The sequence below is a fragment of the Ustilaginoidea virens genome, chromosome 6, assembly GCF_000687475.1.
Source record: "Ustilaginoidea virens chromosome 6, complete sequence".
In the NCBI taxonomy this organism is placed as follows: Eukaryota; Fungi; Ascomycota; class Sordariomycetes; order Hypocreales; family Clavicipitaceae; genus Ustilaginoidea; species Ustilaginoidea virens.
This window is the reverse complement of record NC_057321.1, coordinates 2,653,110-2,677,594: the sequence shown is the minus strand read 5'-3', so window position 1 is coordinate 2,677,594 and position 24,485 is coordinate 2,653,110. Positions and strand designations below refer to the sequence as shown.

The 24,485-nt window shown below is 49.4% G+C and overlaps 5 protein-coding genes across 5 annotated transcripts; 2 read left to right on the top strand and 3 right to left on the bottom strand.

Annotated features, from left to right (window-relative positions):
* Positions 1-286: 286 nt before the first annotated feature.
* UV8b_07638 (uncharacterized protein) lies at positions 287-848 on the top strand (the record flags this gene model as incomplete). Its single annotated transcript, XM_043145135.1, has 2 exons — positions 287-427; positions 489-848. The coding sequence occupies 2 exons, from the start codon at positions 287-289 to the stop codon at positions 846-848; spliced, it is 501 nt and encodes a 166-aa protein (XP_043001070.1).
* Positions 849-1,706: 858 nt separating this feature from the next.
* On the bottom strand, positions 1,707-2,735 carry UV8b_07637 (uncharacterized protein; the record flags this gene model as incomplete). The annotated part of the gene is made up of 1 exon (XM_043145134.1): positions 1,707-2,735. One exon carries the CDS (start codon positions 2,733-2,735, stop codon positions 1,707-1,709), a length of 1,029 nt encoding a protein of 342 aa, XP_043001069.1.
* A 419-nt stretch (positions 2,736-3,154) lies between these two features.
* UV8b_07636 (uncharacterized protein) lies at positions 3,155-5,197 on the bottom strand (the record flags this gene model as incomplete). Its single annotated transcript, XM_043145133.1, has 1 exon — positions 3,155-5,197. One exon carries the CDS (start codon positions 5,195-5,197, stop codon positions 3,155-3,157), a length of 2,043 nt encoding a protein of 680 aa, XP_043001068.1.
* Positions 5,198-5,774: 577 nt separating this feature from the next.
* UV8b_07635 (uncharacterized protein) lies at positions 5,775-6,268 on the top strand (the record flags this gene model as incomplete). Its single annotated transcript, XM_043145132.1, has 2 exons — positions 5,775-5,834; positions 5,885-6,268. 2 exons carry the CDS (start codon positions 5,775-5,777, stop codon positions 6,266-6,268), a joined length of 444 nt encoding a protein of 147 aa, XP_043001067.1.
* Positions 6,269-6,684: 416 nt separating this feature from the next.
* Positions 6,685-8,751, bottom strand: UV8b_07634 (uncharacterized protein; the record flags this gene model as incomplete). Its single annotated transcript, XM_043145131.1, has 4 exons — positions 6,685-6,945; positions 7,174-8,297; positions 8,346-8,403; positions 8,461-8,751. 4 exons carry the CDS (start codon positions 8,749-8,751, stop codon positions 6,685-6,687), a joined length of 1,734 nt encoding a protein of 577 aa, XP_043001066.1.
* Between the last annotated feature and the right edge of the window lie 15,734 nt (positions 8,752-24,485).

Sequence of the window (24,485 nt, the reverse complement as noted above, 5' to 3'; positions counted from 1 at the left end):
ATCTGCGGATTGCGGGATTTGGGACGGATGGGCTGTTGAAACCCTTTGAGCCTTTTTTTTTATAGCTCGTCGTAGTTGCGCGAAGCGCACAAAGGAAGGGCCAGGCTTGTCGATAAGCGTTTGCCTCCCCTGCCACGTTCTTCTATTCTTCGTTTCTTTTGTCGGTGCTTCCCTTCCGTCTCTGTGAAACAGCTCGGTTCAATAGATGCACCAGGATTGGCGCTCGGACTTGGTTGCCTGGATACTAGTGACTAATGGATGAAGCCCGACGGAAGCAGGCGCCGCCATGCCTCGGGGCCAGCGCTCAAAGGCACGCCAGACGCAGAATCATCAGGGCAACCGCCACCATGGGCCCTTCTTCCCCGCCAGTGACAACCAAACCACTCCTCGTCCGAGTACGCGGCCCAGGAGTCTGGCACCCGTCGGCGTAGGTGCCTCGGTTGGCGCTCCCGTCCGTGCCGCCAACCCCCGACTGATGGAGACAACAGAGAAACACAGACATGGCCGTCGGGCCGAAGAACCCAGATGCGACGCTGCAACCTGTGATTCGGGTGCCGCGCCGGGCGACCTCCGTCTGCGGCGTGCGGCGTGCGGCGTGCGGCGTGCGGCTTTTGCGGCAGGTGGGGCGAGCTCGGGCCCGGGCGGGCGGGAATCTCCGACAGCTCGGCCGGAGCGCCGCCGCACGGCCCACCTTGTGGAAGCGCCCCCGGTTCCCGGGCGGCCAGCCACGTCAGCCGCTGGTTGCTGCCCGCTCTGTGCAGAATGTGACGCCGCGCCGTGGTCATCATCTACTACGAGGCCAGCACCGCGATGCCAGCTCCAGCGCTGAGAGCCGTCTCTGGTGTTGAAACCCCTGGACAGGTGGCGGGCAGCTCGTCAGCTTACCCGCAGTCGATACGTGCTGGGTGCTTCCGCCGCTGCTATCAATAGCGCATAGCGCTGCATAGCCGCTGCTAATAACGGCCCACGGCGGCCCACAGCATCCGTCGTTGCAGGATAGCTAGCCGCGGCAGACTATGCGGTAGCAATAGCGTACTTGCATGCAGTCGTTGCAGCAGCAGGGCAGTATCTATTGCCCGCATCTATCGCAATGAGCAGCAGTAATCTGATCGAGGCATCGGTCATTAGAAAGCCGGCGCAGAGTGCTGCAAACAGTACGCCCAATAGAACCAGGTCTCCGGATACGGGCGCCTCGTATCCGGAATTATCGCCGAACAACGACAACGGGTAAAGGAGCAGTAGCACATACGTACCAATACAGGCATCAAAGATGATCTTTGTTCGGACAGAGAGGCCGTGCATAAACGCAATGTGGCACGTATACTGCACAGGAAAATAGGAGGATAGGATGCTGGAAAGCAACCCATTTAGATAGCCTAGATGCGGCAGCTAGTAGATGAAAATCAGAGGCCGTTTATCCCCCCCGATTCTAGCTCATCTATTCGTTCCGTTTAATGTTGATTTTCCTACTGCCACGAGCAAGCATATCTATTTCCCTGTGCGATATATCAACCGCGATAGCAGCAGCCTAGTATATCGGCTGCAGACCGTAGCAGGCCACTTGCAGCGGCAAACCGCTGTCGGCAGCTTCCGTCACCGCGGCTGCATCAGGCGATGGACCATTCGACATGGTCTGATGCTCGCAATCTGCGTATATCCAGACATGTAAAATACCGCATCACACAGGTACCCGCATTCCATCCGACTCAATCTCGCCCCTCCCCTCCCCCTAACGCAGCAGAACTCGACCCCCCCAGCCCCTGCAGCTCCTCCTCCAGCCTCGCCGCCTCGGCCATGAGCTCCCTTACCGCCGCCTTGGCCGCGTCGCCCGCCTCGTCGTACGGGTGGCGCGGGCGAAACAGCTCCTCGGCGCGCTCTATGCCCGCCAGCGCCGCCGAGTACACCGCCACGGCGTACTTTGTGCTCGCCAGGCCCGCCTTGCACGGGCGCTCGGCCAGCGCCGCCACGCGCTGCAGCCGCAAGGCCTCGTCGGCCCGGCCCTCCCCCCACAGGCGGTATATCTCCGCCGTCAGCCGCGGGAACACGTTGGCAAAGGCGGCGACGCAGCCCGCGCTGCCGGCGGCCAGCCCCCCGACCAGGAAGTCGGCCTGGCCGCCGAAGACGGCGAAGTCGCCCGGGCGGTGCTGCGCGGCCAGGCGGGTGATCTTGCCGACGGACCCGCAGGTCAGCTTGACGCCGACGACGTTGGACACGCCGGCCGGGGAGGCGGCGGCGCTGCGGCGCACAATCTCCGTGATGGCGTCCGAGTCGAGGTCGACGCCGTTGCAGACCCCCGGGAAGTTGTAGATGACGACGGGGAGCGGCGCCCGGGATGCCAGGTGGGCGTAGAAGCGCTGCACGACGGCCGGCGTGGTGGCCGCGCGGCCGGGGTACGCGGGCGGCAGGACCAGCAGGTAGTTGGCGCCGGCGGCGGCGGCGTCGCGGGCCAGCAGCAGCGTCTGCTTGGTGGAGTGGGCGCCGACGCCGGCCATGATGGGCAGCGCGGGGCCGGCGGCGGCGCGGGCGGCAGCGACGAGCTGCGCGCGCTCGCGGCGCGTCAGGAGCATGGCTTCCGAGTTGGTGCCGCCGATGACGAGGCCGGCCAGCCGGGAGCGGCTGAGGTGGGCAAAGTACTTGGTCTGGGCGGCCAGGTCGAGCTCGTCGTCGGGGGTGAAGCAGGTGACGGCGGGGACCCAGACGCCGGGGGGTGGGACGTGGGGGAAGGGCTGGGGCATCACGGCGGCGGAGGTGGTGGTGGACGACGACGACGACGACGACGACGACGACGAGTGGACGAGAGGAAAAGAGAACAAAGGGCGAGGCGAGGACGAAAAGGACTGAAAACTTGCGAGATGCAATCGCCTCTGCCTTGGGCCGATAGCGGGCGGTGGCGTCAGTGGAAAGTGGGGAAGCGCAAAGTGCCGGCACTGCCGGGGGCGGTGATTTGCCTCCGACTACGGACCCCGGGCTCCGGACTCCGGAGAGTACTCCTGATTGGTGTAACCTCCAACGCGTCGCCAGACGGCAGCCCAGCCGCAAGCAAAGCGCCCTCGCGGGAAGCCAGCCCCCAGATTCTATCGTGCGTCTATCCCAGCCCAATTCTACCATGCATCCATGCATCCATCTATCCAAAACGCTGCACACGACTACGCCTCTAGTTGCGCTTCGGAAACGGCCACCACCGACCAGCCAGGCGGCGCACCCGGCCCGGCGTCCGCAGCACGACCCCCCCGACTCGCCACACGGCATCGACCAGCATCCCCCCCGGCACGGCCACGCACCTCACCACCGGACGCGCCACCCAGGCCAGATCCCTCGCCGCCCCGCCGACCGCCCACTTCAAAAGAGACGTCCGCTTCCTCCTCGGCGGCCGCACGTCCATCCTCGACCCCGGAAACTCCCCCGGACCCTTCCTCTTCCCCCGCACGTCCTGCACCGTGATGCCGTGGTCCTCGTGGCCTCGCTCCCGCACGCTCTCCCTGGCGAGCTTCCGCCGCAGCGCGTCCTTGTCCCCGTCCGGCAGGTCGCCCCACCACTCGCGCACCGCGCCAAACATGTACTTCTGGATGTCCGACCGTGGCCGCGGGAAGGCCGGGTGGTGCAGGATAGCCAGGACGCGCTCGATGGTGTCGTGGGCGCTGACGCTCTCGTCGTCCCAGCACCGCACGACCTGCTGCGTGGTCCAGTTGGTGGTGACGGTGGCGACGAGCCCGGCCGGCGGGTTGAGCACGTTGCTGAAGTGGTCCTTTGACAGGTCCGAGTGGCTGGGGTCCGAGGCCTTGGACCCGTCTTCGTAGACGGCCGCGGATTCCGACTGCGCGGCCTCCTGGTCGACTCGGACTTTGGCGGCTTTGAGCGCGTTGCGGAGCTCCTTGACCGACGACTCGATGATGTAGCCGACCAGCTGGAAGACAAACTGGTTGGTGGTTTCGCCCAGCTGCGTGCTCGTGTTGCCGGGGTCGGACGGGTCGTTGGTCTCGGCGTCCTCGGTGAGCCACTTCTTGATGCGGTCGTGGATGTAAAAGACGGGCTCGATGGCCTGCCAGAGGATGCTGGCGTTGACGACTTTGCCGCCGCCGCCGCCGACACCTCCCGTCTCGGCCGCGGCGTCGTCGCCCTCGGGCGTCGAGGGGGAGCCGCCGTCGTCCTTGGCCTGCTGTAAAATCATGTCCACCACCTCGAGCTGCTCCAGCAGCGCCGTGTTCTGCGACGAAAACTTCTGCACCGCCGCAATGGCCGACTTGATGGCCTGGAACAGCTGGTCAAAGGCGACGCTGCCGTACCCGAGCTTCTCCTCCAGGTCGCCCAGCGTGCCCCTCGACTGCAGAATGGCCATGTCGTCGGCCTCGCCGAGCAGGCTGTGGAAAATGTCCAGCATGCCAAACGTGCCCGTCACCAGGGGGGCGACCAGCCGCCCCCTCCGAAAGTGCGAGCGCGGCGTGCGGACCCTGCAGCGGTCGCCGACGTACGCAAAGACGTCCCGCTCGCCCAGCTCGTGCAGGCACAGCTCGACAAAGTTGCTGTGGGCGGCAAAGTCCTCGAGCGTGTGCAGCGCGGCGCCGAGGTGGATGAACGACTCCTTCTGGGCGCCGTGGTGGCCCCGGCGGCCCCGGCGGCCCAGCTCGATGCACTTGCCCAGCTGGCGGCGGATGTAGTCGGCCGACGTGTCCCAGCCGTGGCCCGAGTTGGCAATGTAGTTCTTCATGCCCGTCCTCCGGTCCAGCTGCAGCTCGCGGGGGTCGACGGGCCCCCGCAGCCGCTCGTCAATCTGCTTGGCATTGTCGGCGTACCCGCGCGGGTTGTCAATGTGCTCGACGTGCGAGTAGCACCCCAGCCGGTCGCGCGTGACGTCGAACTCGTCCGTCGCGAAGCCAAACTCCATCATGGCCAGGACGGACACGATGGCGCGCAGGATCGGCTCGGGCATGTTTTCCAGGCAGGTGGTGTCGACGACTTGCGAAAAGTCGCGCAGCCAGTTGCCAAAGTAGATCTGCCGTCGCTGCAGCTTGGTGAAGCTCTCGCGCGTGACGAAGCTGAAGGGGAGGAAGCGCAGCACCTCTGCAATGTCGCCGTGGCGCCAGACGAACTCCTTGAACTCGCTGTCGGCGGGGACTTGGCCGGCTCCAAAAGCAGAGACGGTGCCGGCCACGGCGAGCAGGACGAGCAGGATGCATAGGAAACGCGCCGAGCCGGCCATCTTGGTGGCGGGCAGGCGAGGAGGGGGGGGGGGGGGTGTTTCAGGAGCAGGGCGGCGAGTTGGTTTGAGCCTTGTTGATGTTGGGGGTTGAAAGGTTGGATGTTTGCACGTTGGCATGTTTTGGATTTTAGCCCGATAAATTTTGGAGCCATTCCCTGTTCCCGTGACAATCAACAACGCATTGACCGAGAGACCTGGGGGGGACATGGGGGCGGGGCGGCCGGGGCAGACGCTCCATGGGCCGGCACTTGTATCTCGACGTCACTGGCCGTAGACGTCTCTGGAGACTGGCCCTAGCCGCATGCAGCATAGCGCCAATGGGTCCTGCCGCCAGCATTGTGGAGCGTTTGGCTTTTGGCAGCGGCCCCATTACCCCATGCCCATGCCCACTGTCGCGTCATGCAGACATCATTGAGGCCATCCCACCCGACAAAGCAGACAAAATAAATACCATGACGACCCGAACCGCAAACAAAGCAAACCGCTTCAAACGCCTTCAACCAGCGTCTGGATCGAATCCACATCGCCCACGCCCAGCGTAACCTTGCCACTGCCACGTCCAAAACGCCAAGCGGCCATGAACCCCCACCGAGATCCCACAGCCAACGTCCCGCCAGCACAACCTCCCCCCAAGGGCGTGAGAAGGAATCCCCCCATTTCCCATTTCCCAGACTGATCCCCGCGCAGGACCTCGCACCGGCTGGCCAGGCCGACAGCCGCGCCCCCGTGTTCCACGCCGAAACGCACCCTCCCGGCACGGCGCCCAAGGATTCCACCTTTCTGCCCCAGCCCGTTGGGGAGTTTCCCGTCCGGGATTTCGACGCAAGCCACGACGTGCCCGTCGGCGGGGAGAATTTCTTCCCGGGGGCCACGTCGGCGGATGTCCACCGGGGTCTGGGGCACCCTGGCCAGGGCATGACCAGCCGGGAGCTCCACGGGGGGCGGGAAAGGGACGTTGGCATGTCGATGGAGGACTCGATTGGGTCGCGGAAGCTCGATGTAGGTCGCGGTCGGGGCAAGGCGTCGGCCGATTATCCCACCGCAGAGGAGAGGGTGCCTGATTCGGCCTGAGCCTGGGGAACGTTGCTGGCCAGCTGAGAGTCGTGACTGGGTGTGTGATGCAGACCATCACTGGGGCAGTCATGGCAGCGCAGCATGATTTTACCAAGGACACGCGCCATTTACCCGACTTGGCAAGCTGTTGAGAAAATAAAGAAACCCGACTTGGGTATATTTAAAACAGGTGCTCTCTTCCAAGGGTAGCTGGCTCTTTGCTGCAAGTACAAAAAAAATTTTCGCCCATCACCTGGCGCAACGCTTTTCTGAATCCCGTACGTCAGCATCACAGAGTTCTCAACACTTGATTTACACGCGTACATGCGAGCCACTGACGGCAAAAAGTAAAGCACCAAGAAAAAAAAAAAAAAAACAAGAACCGCAGTTCCGGGCCCCCCAGGCCCGCAGCGCGGCAGACTTTGGCATGCAACTTAGCAAAACTCGTGGAGGATACGTCTCCAAGCAGGGTATGCGGCGACCCTGGCTCTGTATGCCTTGATCTCGTCCCAGTCGACCTCGCGACGGCCAGTGTCGACGTCCATCTGGGAGGTCCGTACCCATCCCTGGCGTTTCCAGATGTATCCGACGACCCAGAAGCAGAGAATGACGGGAGCGGCAAGATACTGCTGGAAGAAGCTCTCGGCGGTGGCCAAGCCAGTATTCGGGGGGAGCACAGTAATGGCGGAGTAGAACTCGATGGATGGGTTAGCAGTGATGGTGCCAGAGTAGCTTGGGGAGCGACAATGATTCTCTTCTTTTTTTTAATTTTTTTTTTTTTTGATTTTTGGGGTTTCCAAACAAGAAGGAAAAAAAAAAAGAAGAAAGAGAAAAGAAAGAGGAAGAAAAATTAAGGCAAAAAGAAGAGGAAGAGGAAAGGCAAAGTAAAAACAATTTCATGTTAAAAGGCCAAAAAAACTCACCTGAGCCATGAGAACAAGCACGCAAAGAAAGAGACCCAGCCACGAGCCCCAAACTCCACCGGCAGCTCGAAAGGGAATCTCGTCAAGGGTATGCCCGTGGTAAGCCCACGCCTTGCGGAAGCGGATGTGAGCCAGACACACCGATCCCCAGGTGAACAAGACGGCAAGACCAGAAATGGCCTGCAACCACGAAAACACGACGGGCCCAGAGGCGCTCAAGCTGACAAAGGCGATGCAGCCAAACAGAATGAGCGCAAGGACCGAGAATAGCGGCCGGCCCGACTTGTCAATGTAGGTGAAAATCTTGGGCGCATAGCCCTGCTGGGCAAGCGCGGTGAGGGTCCTGGAGCCTCCGTAAATACCAGACACACCAATGGACAGGACAGAGACCAAGATGGTAAAGTTCATAAAGTGGTCAAACCCCTTGAGGCCGGCGTATTGCCCAACAAGCACAAAGGGCGACGCCTTGGGGTCGTTGTTGTACGAGCCGGTTTGCAAGAGTCTGTCATCTCTGTCATCGATGAGAAGGCCGACGAAGAACAAGCCCAGGATGTAAAAGAGGGTGATGCGCCAAAAGACCTGCTTTATAGCAGAGGGCATGGACTTGGCGGGATTGCGAGACTCTGCCGCAGCAAGACCGACTAGTTCGGTGCCGGAGAAGGAGAAGGCCGCGGTAACGAAGACGGCGCAAAAGCCCTTGAATCCATTCTTGAACGCTCCAGGGTCATGCCAATATCGCGCACCCCAGTAATGGTCGTATCTGTAGCCTTTGGGACCGCCGCCGCACACTAGCACGAGGGCGATGATCATGAATATCACAATGGCGATGAGCTTAAAGGCCGATGCCCAGAATTCCTCTTCCGCATAGCCCAGGGCCCCGAAAATATTGATGATGATGATGACGGCGATGAAGACGGCGATCCAGACGCCGACGGAAATGTCGGGGTTCCAGTACTGGATGGTGATGCCGCAGACGGTAAGCTCGAGGGGGAGAACCGAGGCCCACTGCAGAACATAGTTCCAGCCCATGGCGAATCCCCAGGATGGATCGATGAAGCGAGCCGAATACGTGTAGAAGCCACCTGACACGGGGAACAGGACGGCCAGCTCGCCCAGGGCGTGCACTGCGCTTGGTGAGCAGGGTTTCGAAGAGCAAGGAGCCGTTTACGTACCGACATTGAACATCATGATGCCGATGATGAGGAAATCCACAAACAGCGAGCCGGGTCCCTGCAAAGATTAATCGACGAAGCCGCCGGGGCTCCGGGCGGAATCGGGTAGACTTACGCCTTTGGCAAGCGCATTGCCGGATCCAACAAAGAAGCCAGCGCCAATGGAGCCCCCGATGGCGATCATGTTGAGATGGCGCGCCCGCATGGGTCTCTCGAGCTCGACGAGCCCCTTGCCGTAATGGGCCTTTTTGAACGACTCGATGTTGAGCCCGTTTCGGGTCATCCGGTCGGGATGGGGTTCGCAGGAGACGACTTGCTTGGACATGACATGGCTGGAGCTTTGGAGGGTAGGCTGCGAATGCGCCTTTTCCTCGTTGGCCAACGGGCCATGGTCATCTTTGGGCATTGTCCACGCTGGAGATGGGCGCTGGAGATGGGCGCTGGAGGTTAGACGCGGTTGATTTTGTTTGTGTTGCGGGGTTGGTTTTTCTGGAACGAGAAATGGAAAAGATGGAAACGGCTCCCAGCTCCCAGCTCCCGAGGCCGACTTGAATGGTCAGCAGACGGCACGTTCAGAGGTGAAGCTGTCGAGTCCGTGCTTCATTCATGGGATGGGGGTGACGCGAGACGAGAGGAGTCGGCCAGAACTGGGGTCTGGTGCCAAAGGGGTCAGACTGGCCGAGCCAGCCGCGGCTCGCTCCCATGCTTGCTTACTCTGTACTCTGCACTTGCTTGTCAGTACTCCGTAGGTACTAGGCATCACCACGAAGGAATTGGTGGGGTTGTGCAAAGATGCTGGTCCGTTTTGATCCGATGGCTTGGGCGAAGGGCTGCGGAAACGCTGCTGGTCCACACTTGCGGAAACGTCACAGCCGTGATGTTTGGGCACCCCTTTGCACCCCCCGTCTTTGCCGCGCGGTCGAGTCTGCCATGGGCATATCAGAAGCAGGCGGCTCTGGGCGTGGGCGAGGGCGTGGGCGAGGGCGTGGGCGAGGGCGTGGGCGAGGGCGTGGTGGGTCTGTGTTACATTGATCCTTTGTTTGCAGGTCGGCGAATTTCCGCGGGGTGCTGCCTCCTAGCTGCCATCAATCCTTTTCCTGATCCTGGCTTGGCTGGGTCTCATGGATGGTGGTGGCATGGTGCTGGTTGCTGATGCGTGATGCGGCGGATGCGGAAGGCAGCACGACGTGGGGGTCTGCAAGCAGGACTGGGCACTGGCGAGCACGGATTGGAGAAGCTCGCCTGGTTGGTCGGCCAAGGGCTCGCTGTCAGCTGTCTGGCTGTCCGACGGAAAGCAACATTAAACATTGAGTTGACATTTTGAAAGCACAATGTGACACGAACCAGACCATTTCCGTGGGGCTGGACCTGCGGCCTGGCGCCTTCAGGTCGGGACAGAGCCGAGCTGAGCTGAGAGTAAATGCAACATGAAGCGACCGAGTCTGAAACCGTCTTGTCGCTCCGCACCTGGACGAACCAGGAGCTGAAAGTTTCAAACTCATGTTTTGTCTTGGTCGAGGTTGGTCTGGTTCGTTTTAGGAGCCGCAGGCCAGGCCCCGCAGCTGTCAGCTCCCGCCAGGCTGGCTGTAGCTGCAGTTGCACTGCACTGTGTGCTCAACGGCAGCCGTCTGGTCGCTAACTAAATTGACGGCTGCCTAAACGGCTGGGGAGACTGGCTGGCAGCAGGGGGGGGGGGGAGGGGGGGTCGGTCGTGCAGGTCAAGGTCAGGTCGTCCATCGATGGAGGCCTGGGCGCAGAGGGCTGACATATGGAACCACGTCGCCGTCAGAGGCTCAGCACCATCATCACCGTCATCACCATCATCCCACTACACGACTCCTCTGGCCACAGCCTTTGACCAACTCAACCCAACCAGCAGACCTCGAGGCTCACCCCATCCTCCCGCCCCGTCCATGACCGCTAACGGCACCTGCCTATCAGCAAGCGGCAAGCCAGCAGGCAGCAATCCAGCACTCGCCAAAGGGCAAAAGCCCCGGCGCCCCTTGCCGTCGCGACATGCCCGGCCGCTCAACGCGCGTTTGATGCAGAAGCCCACGCGGGTGGCGCGATCCCGTCCCCCCCCGGATCTCAGGCGGACGAACCACGCGGTTGACTTGGGCCTTGCCCTTGCGCAGTTCGGCGCCCGCCCGTCTTGGCAATCGAGAGACGGGGCGCCTCGTCTTGACCGCATTTGGAAAACACCTGCTCTCCTAGACCTAGATTGTTGGGGCCATGCCATGGGCATCAGTCGCCTCGGGCTAACGGGGGCAAAGCGGAACGTTTAGTGTCGTGCATCAACAGTAATCAATCACCCACCCGCTCCAGGCCACAGACAGACAGACTCGAGCAATCGCGCCGAGAAAACAGCTTGGGCGTGTCAAAGTCCAGTCGGCAGGGAAGCTCAGTCCCTGCCGCAGCTTTGCAAAGTCTGGCCGAGTCTTGCAGCAACCAGGCCGTCATTTGCTTCTGCTCGTCACAACCGCACCCGTGAAAAAACGGAGCCGAGGAGCCGCGAATGCACGCCGGCCGTGTCGTGTCGCGTGGGAGAAGAGCAAAGACATGAAACGTGCTAGGGCGAGGGCCCTTCTTAAAGTAACCACATGCATCCTTGTTCCCCGAGGGCAAGAGCTGCAGTGAGGTCGCTCCCATCGGACGCCGGGCGGGCTGGTTGGAACTAGGACCGCCCCCCCTCCCTTGGACTCGGCACTGCATCGCCATGGAGCATATCAGATATCAGTGGCGAGATGAGCGTCTTTCCGCAGACTCGCCACGTCTCCATGCGAGGGAGGGTACAGGTCAACCGACCTATGTCCCCCCCTTATCATCCGACCCCCCCATAATAACTTAACTGACCTGACCATTGCTGTGGGCTATACTCTTAATATAATTGGTTTATTAGGGAGTAGTGGGTCAGGTCACTTTATATAGAAAACTATATGGAGAAGTACTTTCTCTGATATTTTACTAGGTTCTTAGGTAGGGGTACCTAGTAAAAGAAATTAAAGAAGTTGCTTTCCTTATAAAATATAAGGAGAAGTACTTTCTCTACTGTTTTATTAGGTTCTTACGTAAGGGTACCTAGTAATAGTACTAAAGAAGTCACTTTATATAGAAAATAGTATAGGAAAGTACTTTCTCTACTATTTCTTAGGTTCTATAGTAGGGGTACCTAGTAAAAGAAGTTAAAGAAGTCACTTTTTATAGATATATATATATATAAAGATACCTCTTTTTCTATCCCTAGTAGGTACCTAGGTACTAGGTACTTAGTAGAAATATAAGAAGTCACTTTATATAGAAAAATATATATAAAGGTACCTTTTCTATGTATAGTACCTAAGGACCTAGGTACCTACCTAATAAAAGAAAGGAAGTCACTTTCTATAGAAAAGTCTATATAATAGTACTTTATCTACTTTTAATATTAGGTTCTTAGGTAGGGATACCTAGTAAAAATATAAGGGAAATCACTCACTATAGAAAAATATATATAAAGATACTTATAGTCTAGTGGCTACTATAGATTAAAGGATCTACTACTATTTATTAGCGTATCTCTATATTAGGAAAGAGCATTGGTCAGGTCTGTTAAGTTATTATAGGGGGGTCGAATGACTAGGGGGGGGCATAGGTCGGTTGATATGTAGTCTCCCATGCGAGGTAATGCCTAGCGCGCCGACCTAGGACCGCCCGATGCAGATACAGCTGCCGGCCGCGTCAGCCTTCGCGCCCATGGAGTGCAAGGTCTGCGCAATGCCCGCGGCATTTCCAGACGTTGCTTGTTGCTTGTTGCTTGTTGCTTGTTTGTTTTGGGTTGCATTGCTGCGGCAAAGGAAGCATTCATATTCCTACGGATAAGTAGCAGAACATGCAAGGAAGGATTTCGCATCATGCAACAACGCTAACTAAAACGGATGACGTACCTACGCATACATTTTTCTTATAAGCAGCTACATACTCATCCGTTTTAGGATTAGCGTTGCTGCATGATGCGAAATCCTTCCTTGCATATTCTGCTACTTCCTACGGATTCACGCAAGGAACAAGAGCCGGGCTGCGCTGCATCAACAGGTCTGGTATATGCTTGTACATATGTACCCCCTGTCACCCTGAGCTAATGTCAGAATGCACAGGGAAAATGCGATAATGCTTGATTGAAGGAACCAAGTCTTCTCTAAGAGACTTATATTCCCAGCTATTTATAGTGGGATAGGGGGTACCCCTAAGGGCTTACTGATCCAGGGAGAACTCAGCACATCCACCCTCAGACATGACCGATATCCACATTACAGACAAGCTAATTTCCCTCCAATACACCCCCTCAGGATATACTTTCCTAAGGATATCCTGCCATATAGCTAAATTCAGTATAAAGTAAGATAATAAGTAGAAATATCAATCCACTTAAGACGTTATGCGCAAAAATGACGGTACCCTTATTGAATAGGCTACCTATATAGGGGTAAATTAGCCCATTAGCACACATACAAAGTAAGAAAACAGCAACAAACCATAGATTCCAATTTTCTATAGGAAATAAGTACAGCTATTAAAAAGCCCCTTTCAATCTGATTTTTTAAGGCGTCTTTTAGTCCTTAGAGGGCGTCTTTTAGTCTTTCTAAGGCTCTTCCTCACCACTAAGAATAACATCATAAGACTGCAGTCTAGCGTCGTAGGATCCCTTTAAAATAACAAGCCTAAGCTAGCGGCGGAAGATTTTAAATTTCTAGCCTATTAGAGGCTTTGTGAAACCATCAGCAACTATATCGCCCGTTGGAACCTATATAATATCGATCGTTCCTTTCTGAACCTCTTAGCGCAGCTAATAATAATAAATATCTACATAACGAAGCTGTATCATAAGCTTAAAGAATTCCTCCTTCAATAGGCGAATAGTCTGGATATTATCGCATTAAATTATAGGGATATCGGCATATAATTAGAGCCCAACTTCCTCGCATAATCTCTTAAAGGCGATAACCTCCTTTGCTGTATAAAATATCGTAAGAAGCTCTGCCTCTATTAACGATATTGTAATAGTATCCTATTGACCCGATTTATATATAATCGGGCCGCTAAAGAGCTTAATTATATAGCCCTAACTGCTTCGTCGTATCGTGATATTATCGGTATAGGAAGCATTAGAAAATGCCTCTATTTCTGCTACATTAGCCCGGAATTCTATCGCGGTATTCTTCTACATATAGCTATAGTCGAATGCCTTCCTTACGGCCTATAAATGGTCTAGACCTAGATTTTAAAGGAATCTTAATAGCTGCGATCTAATATAGCCTAGTTTAGGCTTTATAATTATGATTAGATATACTAACAAGCCTACTATCGATTAGTATTGCTTCGTATCGTATGGTTTAGCTATCCTATTGAATGCCTTAAGTCTTATAGCGTGCAGCGGGTATTCCGGAAGGCGGTCCTTAGTATTATCAAACGCGGTAAGATTATATTTTATCGCCAGCTTATCGAAGTAAGCCCTCTATATGAGCTATAACTTTCCGGCTGTGTGGTTGCGAATAACCTTAATTGCTAGGAACCACTATAGCTCGCCGAGATCCTTAATCTTAAATGCCGCTATTAATACCGTATAGAACGATTCAAATGCCTCTATCTATGACTTATAATAAAGCACGATTAGGTTATTAACGTAGAAGAATATAATAAAGAGGCTATTAATAAAGATATAGGGGTCCTCGCAGACCTATTTAAAGCCTCATTACAATAGGAATCGTGATAACTCTTTAAACCATAGTAGCGGAGACCTTCGAAGCCTATATAGGGCACGCAACAACCTAATGAATATAAAACTATCGTGGAATCCGTCGGGTTGCTTGCAATAGATGGTCTCATTAAGTAGTATATTGAGAAAAGCCATAACGAAGTTATATTAGTATATTTCTAGGTTAAAGAAGTATATTAACGCTATAAGAAGCCGAAATATACATACCGTAAGCGCCACTGCCTAGGTATTATAAAGATTATAAGGTTATTGATTACTACGAATATATAATCGTACCTTATAACCGGTGAGATACCTATCTTAGTCCTATTTGTAGGCAAATACCTACTTTAGGTCTAATAGCTTGATCTTAGGGTCGATAGATAAATCATTCCGTTAAATAATACACCTAATCTCCCTATTTGTAACCTTTAAATATTCTTCTTTTGCGGTAGCGATAAATTCCTCGCATTTAGGGTGCTTCTTAAGCTCCCTCTATATCGCCGGCTCCTTAGGCATATTCGTGATATATAGTGCCTCTATTATAGCTAAAGGCTTTGCGATAGAAGCTACGAAAATATCGTAAGCGTTTCCTTTAAACTTTATAAAGAATATATTATCGAAAGGAGTAATCGGCTCGAGTTTATTATTAGGCTTAGGCGAAAATAGTAGGGACGGTAGTATCACTTAAGCGATAGCTTCTTCGGGGTAGTCTATAACCTTAAGATCAATTTCCATCGGTTAAAAGGCATCATTAGTAGCTTTATTTTATACCTCTAGTGCCTATTTAATAATAGGATCGTTAGTAAAGATATTTTCAATCGAATTCCCGGATAATATAAGTTTAAAGTCGTCAATAATAGGTGTTTCTTTAATATTACCGATAAGGCTATTTAGGGCCTCTTTTTATTATTTAGAAATCGGTAAGTGTAAAGGACTGGCCCTAGGGCTACTGCGAATAGGCATCGAATGAATATATTAAATAGACTAAGGAGGAAAGGAAGAGGACCCGAATAGGGGCCTCTAAGTAGCCTATTTATGCCCGTATGTAGTATAGGCCGAGTCCTTAGCGAGCCCTTATAACCCTGTGCCGATACTCCTTAGGCTAGTCGCGGGTATAGCCCGAGTCCTAGCTATATTATGGCGCAGGCGTAGCCCGAGCCCATAATATACCCTCCTCTTCTGCCTTAGAGTCGGAAAAATCGCCTTCTATTATTAATTAATACTCTATTAGGGACTAATCACGTCGCCGATTACTATACCGCGATATCCTCAAATCTATATATAGGCCAATTGCCAGGTATAAGAAGGATTCGTCTATAAGTATAGTGGATATAGCTATATAATTAATAGGAGTCGTATAATCGTTAATTAGGAATAGTATAGTAGAAGCATATAGAAGTTTATCGTCATACTGCTAGCTAGAGATTGACCAGTACAACTAGGAACGTTATAAAAAATTTTTCGCTAGCTGCCGGCTGGAAATCTCTTTATAGTTTTTATTGTTTTTTGCCGGGGGCTCTTTTCCTTCTTCCCTTCTTCCTATTAAGGCTATTACTAAGCATTAAAGGTCCCTATTATTATAAGTTTTTATCCCGCGTTAAGCCTATATTGCATGCTAATTGGTTAAAGCATTATTTCCGCCCCTTCCGCATTAGTATTCCTTATCGAATTCTATCTCTATTATAACCGGCTACTAACTCCTTTCGTAGTAAGACCCGATCTAACTTATACGTAAAGCCTATTGGTAAGTCTTAAGTCCCTACTTATATCATAAGCATCTCGTGCTAACCCTATTTAGAACCCAAATATATCTTTATCTACTACTAATAGTGCTCCTACTAGGGGGGAATCGGGTCTTACTTATCCCTAGAAGCTATACCGCACCGCTAGTAACTATCTTCTAAAGGGGGACTCCTTAGATAAGGAGTATTAGTATGCAAAAGACGAAAAATTCCCATATAATAGATGCACTAAATATATATAAGCGACCGGAGAGCTACCTATTTATAAACGTTATAGAAGAGCTGTCGAACAAAAAACGATGGTTTTTGCGCCTGCTAAGATAATGCAGTATGCGAAGGATAAAGGCAGTAGAATGGTAAAATCGCAGTAAGGTAAAAGTAACGGCACAGATAAGATACGAGACTAAGGCGTAGGGACAATCTGATGTGCATTAATTCTGCATACTTGCTTGCATGCATACATCCATACATTCCTTCCCACTATTTGGTAGGAATATCTAGGGATTTAAATACATAATATTCCAACATAGAATATCCCTAGTGAAATCAATTTGACGTAAATATCCTGACCATACTGTGATATCATAGATATATGGCGAAATGTGCATTTGTAGTGCATCGAGATTTGCGACGATAAAGTGGTGTGATCAATTTGTGATGCATCATATGTTTGCGCGTAAGGGAATGTGTATAAGTACTAGGTACTCAACTTTACTAGCAGCTGCCATATAAATATAAGTACTGAATACTTAATACCTTTCTCAATCTGATGATGCGGCGATGCGTAGAGATTGTCGGCGATAGATATCCAAAAATAATAAAATAAAATAACAATAAATAATTTCATTCTGACATACCCCCCTAAATAGGCTAGAATATAGCTCTATCTAGCTAGTCGGTATCACTCTCGTCATCTTCTGTTTTTCGTACTAGGTCCTCAATATCTACTAGGCCTAGTTAGTTACGGAAAGTAGTAAATCGTTGACCTATAAGAGCCTTTGTGAGCCCATCCGCTACTATATTATTAATAGGGATATAAGTCAGGTCGAATAAACCCTGCTGATAAGCCTATCGCAGCCAGCTATTGTGGATATCAACATGCTTTAATGCAGTGTTAATACGGGGCATTGTTGTTGTTACTAGGCGTATAGCTTATAGGTTATCGCACTCAATAGTAACCTTATGATCAAGCTTAAGTCCTAGTTGTTCCATAAGACGGGTTATAGATATAGTGGTCTTAGCAGTTAATGATAGTGCTAGTAGCTCTACTTCGGTGGAAGATATGGTAACAGTGTGTTATTTAGTGGCTTCCCAACCAATAGGTCCGCCAAATAGGCTGAAGAAAGTGCCCTAGGTAGACTTTCGGGTCTCTTTATTATCGGCAAAAGCAGTATTAGAAGATATTAATAGCTCTTTAGTAGACGATTGCTGCTGGATATTATCACTTAGTTGTTATATAGCAGTATATTGAATAGCTAAGTAACGTGTGATATAGAGGTACATTGTGACCCCTATGGCTAGTAGGTAATGGTAAGGAGAAGGGTTGTGTAGATGTTCTGAAAGGCGGGAGACTGCTACAGCAGTATCAGGTCGGGTCATAGTGGTTGGGTAATTTATAGAGCCTATAAGCTTTTAGTACTGGTATATCTCCTGTGCTATAGCGATACTAGTATATTTATCAAGAGGCTGTTTTGGAATTAGATAGTTTTTATATGTAATATTTCTTCCTTTTAAGAAGTCGTACGCAAGCTTTTCTATATAAGAGTCTTGTAATAGCCAGGTCTTAGTAGGCCGATGCCGTATAATTCGGATACCTAGGAACCATTTCAGAGTACTAAGGTCCTTCATTTTATAGGCTGCTTTTAATTTATTGACGAGGGATTCTGCTTTGGGACGATTCTTTAGTTAAAATAGTACTACTATATCATCTACAAAATAAAAGACTACTATAGTGGTAGTAATCATAATGCAAGGGTCTTCTGTGATAAGAGTAAGGTCGAGGGATTTAAGGGTTAATAAAAGCTCTTGTTGCTATAGGTAAGGGGACCTGCGAAGACTATATAAGGCGCGTTGTAATAATAGTGCCTATCTAGGTCTTTTAAATCCATCCGGATATTCGATATAGACGACTTCGTCCTATAGGCTATTAGTAAATGCCGATATAGCATCTATTTGTATAGTATTAAGGTCGAACTTCGTCATAATAGCTATTAAGATTCGGAAGGACTTAGCAGCTAGCGTAGCAGCATAAGTCTCTTTATTACTATAAGGTTGAAGATCACCACACACACAAATTCAGGCTTTAAATTTAGTGAGAAAGCCGTGTTTATCACACTTGTATTTAAACACCCACGTAAGTGGTATAGGCTTATAATTATTTGGAAGGTCTGATAGTTGGGTAGGCTTGAAGGTTCCTTTATTCTAGTTATCGTAGAATTCGCTCTTTACGGCCTCTTTAAATTCTGATTCGAAACGGTGACCTTTTAGGTCTTTCCAAAACCTTGGTTTAGGCGGTAGGGATGATTGGTATAGGCGTTCCTTAGTGCCTAGAAAAAAACTGCTAATAAAAGCCGTACTAGAAGCATTCTTACTAGCCAGCCTAGCTGACCTTCGTAGTATAGGACTGCTACTAGTCTTAGTACTTGCTTCGGAAGGATATATATCAGAAGGATATATGGAAGCTGGGGTAGGTAGCTGGACTATAAGATGTTGTTATTTACTAGGAATAGCTTATTCACTAGTAGGTATAGAAGTCGAAGGTAATACTATGCTAGTAGAAGGCATGGTAGGACTAGGAATATAAGGCTGGGTAGTGCTAGGGGTAGAAGGAATAGGTATAACAATAGTAGAAGGGTGAGATATATAGAGCTCGTCTATATCCTTATACTCATATATACTATCGATATATTGTGGTAGTTATATTTCAAGTCGTTATAGTATAGTGGCGGTGACTTTACTACTATAGAAGCTGTTTTCATCGAAAGTAACATCGCGAATTTATTATACTTCATAAGGGTCAGGAATCCACATACGGTAGATATTAGTAGAATCGTAACCTATTAAATATCCTATCTTAGCGTGTGGTGCTAGCTTTAATTCTCGTCGATCAGTGCCTTTTAATGCTATTGTTATTAATGGATAGGCCTTGCAACCATAAGCCTTAAGGAATAATATAGAAGGCCTAGGATCAGTATATTGGGTATCCCTAGCGTTATTAGTTAGCCAGGAATAAAATCGTTAATATAGTGTAATCCACTAAAGGCCTTATTGTGGTATGCGATTATATAAGAAGGTTGCGGCTTTCCATAGCTCTGGCTATAGGTCTTTAGGTAGGTTAGCAGCTAGTCGTAAGGTCCTAACTTTAGTCCCTATAATACCCCCCGAGCGTTCAGCTAGGCCGTTTTAGGCTGAAGTATAAGGCGCTGTGACTTTATCCTCTATACCTAAGGATGTCTTCCAATTATGGTATTATTGCTGGAAAGCAGGGTCGTTATCGCGATGAACAATAGATATAGCAAGGTTCTACTGGCGCTATAAATAATTGTTAAGGTCTGCTAGCTTTCCTAGGATTTCCGACTAGGTCCTAGAGTATAAGGGATAACAGAAGATAAATTTAGTATTATCATCCCGTAGTAATAGTACTGCAACAGCACCATTATAAGCTTGGTCCAGTATAAATATGTCAATATATACCCGCCAGAAAGGTCTTGGGCTAGGTAAATGGGGCTGCCGGCTGATAATCCTAGTGGCCTTAGATAGTAAGTACTGCTCATAATCAATAATAAGTAATCCCTTAATTTTAGCGCTGGTAGTCGACTGGACTATCCTTTCTAAGGCTTCCTTATTAGGGTGGCCTAGTCGTTTATGCTATATCGTAGCCGTAGCTTCCGAGGCAGACGCATTTTGGGTATCCTTCGAGATAGCCACTGCTATAGCGGGCGCTGTACTGGTTGGAGTGGGATGAGATGATGTGTATTGTATAGCCGCAGAATTGTTGATTGATGGAGATATATTTTTATCTGGTATAGTAGGGTCTTCCCTACTAATAATAGATGAAGGCGGCGTAGTATCCTTAGAGGTACTAGATATGGAAGGGCAAGATACCGTAGTATCATTAGAGGGGTAAGATACCGTAGTATCCCTAGCAGTGGTAGTGATGGCGGTTGGGTAAGATACCGTAGTATCCTTAGTGGTAGTAGTGGTAGCAGTAGCAATAGCGACTTCGCTATACTCAATAACCTGCTGGCCAAACATCCGGTTGGTATAAAATAAACGGTCCTTATTGTGTATAATCCAGCCAGTCTGTGAGTTCCAGTGGTAATTTGCACGCATAAATCGCTCTAAGCTTGCCACATTAGTGTGAAATGTCGGTATATATGCTACGTGTAGTAGCTCGAAGATGCCTTTATTAGTATTTAATCGCACTCTTCCATATCCTAGTATAGAAGGATTAGATTCGCCTGCAAATACTATTTCCGGCTCGATATTTGGTACGTAATCTAGCAACCGGTCCTTATTATTGGTAATATGGGTGTTGGAACCACTATCCAGTATCCAGGAATCTTTAAGTGGATAGGGTGTGGTTGAGAGAGATGCTTATGGGCTGGTAATAGATAGGGATGCCTGTGGGCTTGCCTATGGGCTGATAATAGTCGTTGACGATATAGTCGGTTCAGGTTGCACAACGTTGTATAACGTATTACTATCCTTACTAGCAAACGCAATTCTAAGTGATGTAGAAGGAGAGGGTGGTTGTAACACAATAGGATTAATTGTGATTCCTTTCGCTTATAATACTTTGATAACTATATCCTTGAAGCGCTAGTTAGATGAAAACTTGGATTGGATTTTGTTAAGTATAGTGGTATTAGGCTTCCAATCCTTAGGCGCCTTTTGCTGGTTTAAAATATAATAATCTTCCTAGCGATATAAAAGGCTATAAATGTATGGTTGTTTTAGTTTGGTAATATCAGTTGTTTTTTGTTGATTTTTATTGGTATCTATATCCTAGAAAGAGGCAAAGGCACCTTATGCTCTTTGTTGTTGTGAGGCAAACTCTTACTCGAATAAATCACTAATATAATAACCGTTGGGTATCTTCTTCTCCCATCCTTTTTTGTTATTGCGTTGCTTTTCTTTGATTCTATTCTTCTAATAATTAGAAAAGGCTGGTGCAATAGATTCCACGGCGTCGATAAAATCCTAGGTTGGTCGGAGTCCTTATGTATCTAGTATGTTGATATTAATAGCTTCTGTAAGGACTTTCTTATAGGAAGTAATCCAGCTGGATATCTTAGTCCTATTAGGACTTCGCAGTACAGCTATATAGCGCTGGCGGATATCTTTTTCATAGTCCCAAATAGTGGGCTGCAAGCGTTGTTTTAATAGGTATAGCTGTGCGGCAATATTATTCTCCTGGCTTATGGTATCGTAGTAGTTGCCTATAGTTGCGATAATCTAACGTTGGATATTGACGAGAGCCTTTTTCTTATCCTTATAATCCTATAGGGCAGTCCTATAGACATTCGTCATATACTGCAACCTAGTAAAATTAGAATCGTTGAGGTTAAAGATAGAGGAAGCATGAGGCTTAATGGTAGAAGTAGTAGGCTCAACGGGTTGTTATAAAGTAGGCCTATCTTGCATAGAAGGGTTGATATAGGCCCAGATATTTTTGTTGACAGCGAACTTCTCAATAATCGAGATCCATTTAAACTAGTCTTTATTGCCTAGCAGTTGGAAGTTTGCCGGGTTCCCCAGGTCGGTATTAGTAGCTATAGTGGAATAGGTAGGAAAGGCAGGATAGGTAGGATAGGTAGGATAGGTAGGATAGGTAGGATAGGTAAGATAGATAGGAAAGAATAACAATAAGAAAGAATAACAACCTAGCCTTAGTTAAAGAAAATCCAACGGATAAAGGTCTAAGTAAATCCAAAGGGCAAAATAGTCTTGGTAAATAGTCCTAGGCAAAAGGGATTAATCCAGGTAGTCAATCTAGTTAATCCAGTCACAATATACCACACTTATGGTCTTCCGGCCTTAGTAGTCAAAAGTCGCTTGCCGGCTTCCTAAGTCAGAAGAAATATTTCGCGCAGGCAAATGTGTCGGCACTGCTGCATTCTTTTGGGCTATGCCTTGCACTAGCAATTTGTATGGCGGCACGGGTGCCCTAGTAGAACTTTTGCCTAAGGCTGATTTTTTCGTCAGAAAGAATATTTAATCGTAGAAAATCGTCTGGCAAGATAGCGACGATATAATAGAAAATGCATAGGTAAGCAGTCGGTATGCCTATTGCGCGTTGCACGGCGAAGGTCGGATTAAGGTGATAGAATTGCAATGTGAAAATGCGCGATTGTGCTGGTTTGTACGCTATTTATCACGCGTTTATACGGTCCTAGTAATAATATTAGCATAGAGGTATAAGAAATATAGCAGCAAGAAAAGATTGATATTGCATAGAATGCGTAATTGCACTCTTGCAAACCTATGCACAGCTGCGTGCAGCTGGCTAAAGTCAGTACGCAGTTGTTTGCGTATATAATAAAAGGGGGAAACAGCTGGTAATCCGTCGGACTAGCTGGTAATTTGTCGGCGTGCAGCTGGCAATAAATGCAAGCGAATAATAGTCGGAGAGAAATCGAAAGGATAAAATAGATAGAATAAAGCGATTTACCGGGTGCAAACCGGGCTCATAACTGTTGAACAAAAAACGATGGTTTTTGCGCCTGCTAAGATAATGCAGTATGCGAAGGATAAAGGCAGTGGAATAGTAAAATCGCAGTAAGGTAAAAGTAACGGCACAGATAAGATACGAGACTAAGGCGTAGGGACAATCTGATGTGCATTAATTCTACATACTTGCTTGCATGCATACATCCATACATTCCTTCCCACTATTTGGTAGGAATATCTAGGGATTTAAATACATAATATTCCAACATAGAATATCCCTAGTGAAATCAATTTGACGTAAATATCCTGACCATACTGTGATATCATAGATATGTGGCGAAATGTGCATTTGTAGTGCATCGAGATTTGCGACGATAAAGTGGTGTGATCAATTTGTGATGCATCATATGTTTGCGCGTAAGGGAATGTGTGTAAGTACTAGGTACTCAACTTTACTAGCAGCTGCCATATAAATATAAGTACTGAATACTTAATACCTTTCTCAATCTGATGATGCGGCGATGCGTAGAGATTGTCGGCGATAGATATCCAAAAATAATAAAATAAAATAACAATAAATAATTTCATTCTGACAAGAGCAAAGGGGTGTAAAAATTGCGCTAATTCCTACGCATCCTATATATAGCTTAATTAATATCTCGCGGGGAACCCTATACTACGATGCATCCTATGCAACTAGATTAAGGCAGTAAAGGAGGGGAGGGCTATTATAGAGCCTGCCTATCCTAAGACGGATATATAGAAAGTGCGTGCTACTATCCTAACCCCTAAGTTTTGGGCTTTAAATGATTAATAGTATTATACTTTTGCTGCCGAGTAGGTGGCCCCCTATGCCCTATATTTGGCATTTGGGCTATGAGATATCTCTGGTATAGTCTCTACTATATCCGCAGCGTTAACGCCCTCCCGGCGCTAGGCTGGGTCTATTATAGATCTTGCCCTTATACTGAATATTATGAGGGAAATATAAGTAGAAGCCCGGGAATATTATACTAGGATGAAGTAGTATTGGGTTAAAGCTTAACGTCTCTAGCTGCCCCTGCCCCTATCTTATCCCGCCCTCCCCGCATATTATATAAAGGGGGAACTATCGTATGACCAAGGCGGCTAGTACTATACGGAGGCTCTGCCGCTACTAGCGTAAAGTTATCTATTGCAACCCCCGTAATAGTAGGTAAAACCCTCTCTGCAGCCTCTTGCGCCCTCGCCGTCTTTATCGTAGCTATTGCCGCAAATACTATATCGCCTGGCCCTATCTCGTTAAGGGGTTTTATCGTCTCTTAGTACGCCCCTGCCGTATTCGCCTTATAGTGGCCCGCAGACTCTATTATATTATGGATGCATAGGGAACTATCCCTATTTAATATATAGTCTATATATGTGCCCTGCCCCACGAGGACCCCCGCCGCTACCGGCCTATATACCGTTGTAGGGATAGGAGGAGGCTTAAGGAGATAGAGAGTGGCCCTAAGAGGGGGCATATTAGGGGTGAGCCTATATTAGCCCTGGTTTGGTTTATTATATTTTTTTTTTTTGAAGTGTTTTTATTATTTTATATTTTGCTTATAGTGGTAAACGTTTAGCATTATTTACTAGTCTAATAGACCTTATTTCGGGACCCAGCTAGGCCTATTATAAGTCCTAATATCCCCCTATTTAGCCTCGAATATTTTTCGTATAATAGTATCCTTAAAGTTTTCTAAGGGTTCTTATATTGGTAAGTCGTACCCTTTCTACTTTATAAGTATATTGCGTTTCTATCCTTAGCCCTATGCATTCTTCGCTATAAGTATCTCTTTAACTTTATACTCCTTATATAGGTTCATAGAGTCTTAGGGGAGGATAAGTAGGGGCCCGGATCGTATATCGGTTATTACCTAACTAGGTAACAGATCGCTACGCGGACGATATAGGTGATAGAGGAACGCGTTACTTTGCGTTCTCCTAAATAGCTCCGAATATCTACTACCG